This window comes from Penaeus vannamei, chromosome 15 (genome assembly GCF_042767895.1).
Source record: "Penaeus vannamei isolate JL-2024 chromosome 15, ASM4276789v1, whole genome shotgun sequence".
Lineage (NCBI taxonomy): Eukaryota > Metazoa > Arthropoda > Malacostraca > Decapoda > Penaeidae > Penaeus > Penaeus vannamei.
Window position 1 is genome coordinate 5554840 of NC_091563.1, and position 7500 is coordinate 5562339.

Here is a 7500-nt window from a genome sequence, read left to right on the forward strand (position 1 = left end):
ATCTGCATTCCCTTTTTCATCCTCCCCATTTCCACTTTTTTCAGTTTTTGGGTAGGATATATATATATATATATATATATATATATATATATATATATATATATATATATATATTTTTTTTTTTTTTTTTTTTTTTTTTTTTTTTTTTTTTTTTTTTTTTTTTTTTATCCTGCAATTTGCTAGTGTATGATATCACCATAGGACTTCCCTGTCTGACTTGTGGTCTTCAGCAGCAACCACAAAGGACACTTGACACTATTGTAGGAATTAAGATACAGGGCTGGTTTTGCTAAAGGGGCAGGGAAAGGGAGGGGCTAATTCCTTATAATAAATGTAGGCTTTGGTAGGATATTTGAGTGGAAATTGTAGTCTTATGTTTTGTGTTTGAACTGTAAGCCTGGTTTCTAGATTTTGCAGTTTTATTCAAACTGACTTTAATCTCTCAAAAAATGGTAAAACCTAATTGATGATTGTGTCTGGCAGTGCCGGCTGGCGTGGTGTGGGTGCAGGCAGGACAGTGGGAGTAGCATCAGTGGCAGCCACAACAGCAACGAAGAGACCACCGCCATGAATGGGTCTGTCGGCGAGCGCGTCGCCATCCTGGACGCTGGGGCACAGTATGGGAAGGTCATCGACAGACGTGTTCGAGAGCTCAATGTGGAGTCAGACATTCTACCTCTCGACACCCCTGCCTACACTTTAAAAGAAAAAGGATATAGGTGAGTGTTGGAAGATAAAAATTTAATAAGATATGCAAGGTTTAATGCTAAGCTGTAACTATATTTTAAAGTATGTAGAAAAGTGTGATGATTAGCATTCACTTTCTTGATAAATGTTGAAAAATTACTTCTACACAACCCCAAACAGACAGGTCCAGTAATAGTTTGCTATAGATTCTTGCATATTCTGAAATGTTTAGATGGGAATTAGGTTGCAAAGATGTAATATCAGGTACTCAAGGACTAGGCACATTAATAGTACATTATGTTAAATAGTGAGGATGAGGTAATTTTGGTATTTGACCTCAGTGAACATGATCAATCCATGCCCCTCTCCATCCTGTGCTCACTCAGATCCCCAAGTTTTCCTAGTTACTGCCCTCTACAGAAAGACAAAAATATTGGAGACAAGTGATATTTATGGTGCATAATTACAGAGACAGAGACACAGACTTTTAGAATTACAGTATATAAACAGACAATATCAACTGGTAAATAAGTGTATTTTCATTCTTTTGCTATATCTTATATATGGATAGTGAAATATATGTCAGCACCTGCATGAAGAAAGAGCTTAGGAATATGATTGTGTGATTGGCCCAGAGAGAGAACAAAATAATGGGATAATGGATGTGACTTTAGGAAGCTTGCAAAACAGTACCAAACACTACCCAACACTATATACCATAAAATCAAAATAAAATGCAAAATGTCTTTGCAAAGGGGAGGCACAGAATCTTGTCATTGCTCATGGGTGTTTGGCCAATATCCTGGCCTATATGCTGTATGCCCGGGATATTGGCCACCTACATAACCCACTGCCCGTATTTTTGGCTGTGTGATTTTTGTGACGCATCCAGATCAATTGGGTTAAGCGGGGTTGTTGGCGCACATCAATAGTTTCCCCTGGTTGTGCAGGACCCATATGGTAGTTTGCAGGCAACATTAGGCACCTAAAAGATAATGTATTGATGTTATATAAAATAACATACAAAAGTGAATGTGTAAAAGTGTAACCATAGAAATGATGCTGCTACTATTGGAGAAAATCAAGCTCCGTCTGATGAACTGCTTTGTCCACAACAGCCATGACATGCAGTTACATGTTACCAGGTGGCATTGGTAACAAAAGGTTTAGGAATATCATGCCAGTTTTTGACAGGTCTTGCATGAATGTGGTGAACAGGATTGACCATACAGGATGCTGCAAGCCATAAAAGCAGGGAATAGGGTTTAAGAGCCCATAATTAGGGAATAAATCTGTATTGACGGTTGGCTCCTAGTCTTGTATTAAGGCATTTTAAGCAGGGAAAGTTCTTGCCTAAAATCTCAAGACTTTCTCTTGCTTTCTCAAGCAACCCTTATAGATGGTTAGACTTGCACTTGCAAAGTCAAGCCATGTACCGTCACCATGACAACATTGTCATTCATGTACTGTACTGGTTACAATCCTTCGAATGCAGGCGTTGGCCAAGAACTCTGCTTAATATTTCGTTAGAGAAAGGAATTTATTTTTTTTTTTTACAGCATCCGATTCTGTAATTTCCATAAAATTATAATCAAAGAAAATGAAATTAACTGAAAATGAAAGGAATGAAAAGTTTTTTTTATAGATCATAAATTATTTTAAGACAATCTACTATTCAATGAAATAGAGAATATTTCATGTGAAAAGGTCTAAAAAATTCAAGTAACATTCTTCTGTTGATATTGTATTTGTGACTATTATTTTCAAGTTCGTAAATTCATATGTATGGAAATGGGTAGGGCTGTATTTTAATTCTGTGATGATCATTTGTTTTGATAGCGTATGAGAGTGTAAGGGTTCTCAATTGGAATTGTGTCACTACTTTAGAGGCACTGTATATGTATATAGGAGAAAATATTGCGCGCTGTAAAAATGTTAGGGTAGGTTTATTTACTTCTCTGCCATCTTGCAGCACTAGCTTGTCAGTTGATTTGGTAGGAATACTTGTCTATTGCTTTTAAAACCCAAGTATGTATATGCTGTGTGTTATTTTGACATTTCTATGCTCTCCAAGGGCTGTTGTGATTTTTACTCTATAGAAAGACACTTCCATATGTCTGACATCACTGAACAAGTCTTGCTTGCCAGTCCAAGCGTTTTAAACAGGGAATGGTACAGTTCTTGGCCCATCGTCAAGAATTCTTGCCCAAGCGCTCCCCTGCTAAAAATGCTTTTAGTAAGCCGAGGCCAAATGCTGTTTGATGAGGATATGTGTCCTGCACCATAAACATGGTATTTTATTTGGTCATGGGTTAAAGAGCTAAAGTCACTCAAAGGTAGGGCTAAAGATTTATTTTGTGTCTAATATTGATAAACTGTGGATGCAACAACCAAACAGAGTTCATTATTTACTTCTCAACCTTCTGACTTTTTTTTTAGTGGCTGACTGTGTTTTCCCTGGTATACGGCTCTGATTAAAGCTGTCAGTATAGAGCTAGAATTTGAAATGAAAGGGATATAATTTTATTAGGAGCAAAAAAAAAAGTATTGATTCAGTATTTTATCTTAAGTAATAATCAAATAGATCTTAGTATAGCTATACATTATAGATTTGTAGGTAATTACCTTGAGTTTTTGAGGCTTCCATTAAGGGGCAGAGCTCCACTTGAAAATGTGATTTTTAAAACAAAATTTTGAATAGTTTATATTTCAACAGTAACAGCAGCTTATCATAGGAAGATGAAGTCAGTACCTATTTTGTGTGATATATGGTTAAAATCTTTGATTTGATATGCAAAAGAAAAAAGAAAAAGGCAATAAATGCTATATAAACGTTTAGATAACATTGCAGCCATTAGATCTGTGCTAAGAAGAATTAAGTATATGCAATTAGAATAGCTTTGTCTATGTCACAAAGATTTTCCAAGACAGAAACAAACTCTTGTTATTTTCATGTATAGTGAATGTTTAATCCAGATTCAGTATTTAGATACGAGGAATTTAAGGAGAATAAATTGTAAATTGTAGCTATTAGAGTAATGTTTCTATTAATAATGTGTAGATAGTTGAAACACATGCTTCCTGTATGAAATCAAATTGTAAATGTTCTTTGAGAAAATACAAATAATTTGATAAACTATGTAATATAAAAGATGAAATGGGATACTTGCGCACACTTGCCAGACCAGAGCAGCAAGTTTGAAGATAGCAGTGTGGAAGAGCTTTTGTTTGTTTGATAAGCTTAGTATCTCGATAATTATTATATATATGCAAGTTGCAGATCCCACTCCCATCATTTATTCATAAAGGGAACTACTTATAGTATTGTATTCATATATTTTATGCTTTACTGTGTTTGTATTTGTGTACTTGTAGCAAAATGTAATAAAAATGGTGTGTATTTTTAGCTCATGTTCCATCAAAAGTGAGAAGTGAGAAGTGGGTACTTCAAACTGGTATGGGATTATATTCATCAGTTGGAACGAAAAAGCAGAAGTTTCACTTGTTGAATGTTTCCATGAACTTTTTCACGTCATTTTACAAATGAAAAAGTTCTGTAAATGATAGGGAATTTGATCTTTAATTTTAGACATTGTTGTAATTTATTATGTGATTATAATGTGATTTTTTTCTGCACTAACATTTTTTCTTTTTCTGATTCACAGGGCTATAATAATCTCTGGTGGTCCAAGTTCAGTTTATGCCGAGGATGCTCCACGGTATGATTCTGATATCTTCAAAATAAATGTACCTGTTTTAGGTAAGTATTGTCTGTTTTAAGGAAAGGGTCTTATGTTGTGAATTTTTATTTTTTAGGATGTGAATAATTCCTGTTTTCAGTATAATGCCTGTTTTTATTTTTTATTATTTTTTTTCTTTGTCATCACTTTTACAAAGTTAGATTAAATTTTAAAAATCTTTTTAATGCAAATGTTTTATGTATTGTAGTTTTTTGTAGGTTTATTGGGAGCAGTCTATGTATGTATATATTGTAATTTTTATAAATTTACATATGTTGCTAGGAATATTTGTATTCTTTTTTGTGTAATTTAGTAAATTATTAATTATTTCTTGGCATTGACATTTCAGGAATCTGTTATGGCATGCAGCTCTTAAACAAAGAGTTTGGCGGTACGGTGCTAAGAAAAGCTGCAAGGGAAGATGGCCAGTATACCATAGAAGTTGATAATTATTGCCATATATTTAAGTAAGTGTATATCGTATGATTTGGTAGAATTAGGAGTTGATAGCAAAATCTCTCAAAAATGTTAGATTTTACTTTTTATGATAAAAAATACAATTACCTTTGAGTTGAGCAGTGACACAGTTGTTTAATTATTTTCAGATATATGGGGGTTAAACAGAATGTGCTACTAACCCACGGTGACAGTATAGACAAGGTGGCTGATGGTTTTAAGGTTGTAGCAACATCTGGAAATCTTATTGCGGCAATTGCAAATGACAAACTTCGCCTTTATGGCGTTCAGTTCCATCCAGAGGTAAGACAACTGAGTTTATAGTTAAATTTCAGTTTTAGTGTTTGGTCTTTTAGTACTTGTTTGAGTAAATATCCTTTTGATTAATATAGTGCTTTCTTGAATTGGTTTATTCACATTGGCAATGAATAAACATTAATAATGTGCATTATATTACCCAGGTGGATTTAACTGAACAAGGTGTAACCATGATGAGGAATTTCCTCTATGAAATTGGTGGACTCTCAGGGACTTATACACTCCAAAGCAGAGAACTTCAGTGTATCAACTATATTAAGGAGGTTGTAGGAACCAACAAAGTATTGGTGAGTAGGGGTAGAAGTTCTTTTTCTACTCATATTGTGTATTGTAGTTGCATGAATGGAAGAAGTGAAGGTTTTTGACTCAAAGAATAAAGGTGTAAAGAGGGAGGACAGATGAATGCTAGTTTTGTGGAATGGAAGCTTTCTGTGAAGGATAGCTATTGCTTTAAGATATTCCATTTTTAAGCTTCCAAGATTAGAAAGGGTGATGTTGTTTTTTCAGCCTGTTTATAAACATCAGTAGTGGCAGGTTACTATGACAACAAACAAGATAATAAGAAATTATTTTTGATTAAGTAGAATGAGTTCTGAAAATATTGATAGAATGGAAATATTGGATGTATATTTGTTCTCTTGATTTGAGGATTTTTTATTTATCAGACATAAAAAAGAAGTCAGGAATTTGATCTTGAATCCGGATCATGTTATTTGTTTTTTCAGATGCTGGTCAGTGGAGGTGTTGACTCTACTGTATGTGCAGCTCTTCTACACAAAGCACTTGCAGAAGAACAAGTAATTGCAGTTCATATTGACAATGGGTTCATGAGGAAGAATGAATCACTGCAAGTGGAACAATCGCTGCGGAAGCTTGGCCTTAAACTCAGGGGTATGTTCAAATTGAGTTAAGTCGGATTGATATTTGGAGTGTATTCTTACATAGATATGGCTATAAAAATTTGCATTCAACATCATTTTTAAATTTGAGAATTGATTTTTGTAACTGCTGCTTCGGTTTATTATGAAGTGTTGGAGGGTGCTCTTATTTCTTAAGTATTGATTTATATGCTAGAAAGGCAATCATATTATTAATACACTTACTTTTCAGTGATCAATGCGAGGCACCAGTTTTATGATGGTACCACGAGTATACCTGTGGATAGTAGTGATCCAATGGGTAGAAAGCGTGTCACAAATTTACTTTGTATGACCTTAAGCCCAGAGGAAAAGCGAAAAATCATCGGGGATACCTTTATTAAGGTTTGTATTCTTAAGAGAACACTTTTTCTTATAGTTACTGCACTTTTTCGTATAGTTACTTTTTGTAAAATATGTTACTTGGTTTATCAGAGGTTTATTAGTACCAAGTATATATTTTAATATGAAAAAAAAGATTGACTCATGCCTCCCGGTGGCATATATTTCATGCCTTGGCAGAAATGGGGCTTGCTTTGAACACTTTTACCATGACATTGATATCTCAGTCCAGTCATAGTATATAGTCCTTCTACAATGCAGATTTTGCATCATAGTGGCTAGAGGCTTTTGTAAGATTTTTGACATTGAAATAGCATAGAGTGCTTATGGTACCATAGAAGTCTAATCCAGGAAAGACTATTGGTGTATGTATGGCAGAAAAGTAAGTCAGCTGGTTGCCTGCATGTGGCACATACTGCCTTTTTAAGTGCATAGATTTGGATTTGTGGTATTTGAGTCAACCTGGAGGCATTGGGTTAATACTTAACCCATTAACGCCGGTTTATTTTGAAGCCGAAAATAAAAGATTCCCGGCCACTACAAAATCGGCAGGCGGGGCTGCCCCGGACTCTACCCGCCTGCCTGCACGAGCCCCAATACAGCGTCACAGTGGCGGGACGCCTAGCAATGTTTATTTTTTTGGGTGTCTCATATGTGGGACACCTGTCGTTAGTTAGTTTCAGATATATGGATTACCGGCATATGATTTAGCAATGTTAATGCATGAAAAGACCAAGAAAGTAAAAATCTTTTGTATATATTTGCATGAAGCCATTACGTATTAAAGTGAGTAAGGGAGGCAAAGAAAAGAGAGCCAGGTTAGGACTTGTCTTTCTTGATACAACCTCCCAAGAGCAATGTAGCATGAGAACACCCCTTATTATGGAGTCTGTGTGAGGGGTACTAACAATGCTAACAAAGTTTAACTTACTATAATAAGACTTGTTATGTATTTGTTATTTTTTTAATTAATTTATTTTCTGTAACAAAGCTTCTCTTGTATCCTGACAGGTAGCAAATGAAGTGATTGCCGAGATGAA

The 7500-nt window shown here is 34.9% G+C and overlaps 1 protein-coding gene across 6 annotated transcripts in view; it reads left to right on the forward strand.

The window, feature by feature from the left end:
• Positions 1 to 7500, forward strand: part of bur (GMP synthase burgundy) — a 39272-nt gene that overhangs the window by 24824 nt on the left and 6948 nt on the right. For all 6 annotated transcript variants that reach the window (XM_070130402.1, XM_070130401.1, XM_070130404.1 and 3 more), the window contains 8 exons: positions 484 to 719; positions 4353 to 4447; positions 4777 to 4894; positions 5033 to 5186; positions 5345 to 5488; positions 5927 to 6092; positions 6312 to 6463; positions 7472 to 7500. The exon at positions 7472 to 7500 is cut by the window's right edge and continues 187 nt beyond it. In XM_070130402.1, coding sequence (XP_069986503.1) covers positions 568 to 719; positions 4353 to 4447; positions 4777 to 4894; positions 5033 to 5186; positions 5345 to 5488; positions 5927 to 6092; positions 6312 to 6463; positions 7472 to 7500 — 1010 coding nt within the window. In that variant the 5' untranslated portion in view covers positions 484 to 567. The remainder of the gene's footprint in view (positions 1 to 483; positions 720 to 4352; positions 4448 to 4776; positions 4895 to 5032; positions 5187 to 5344; positions 5489 to 5926; positions 6093 to 6311; positions 6464 to 7471) is intronic.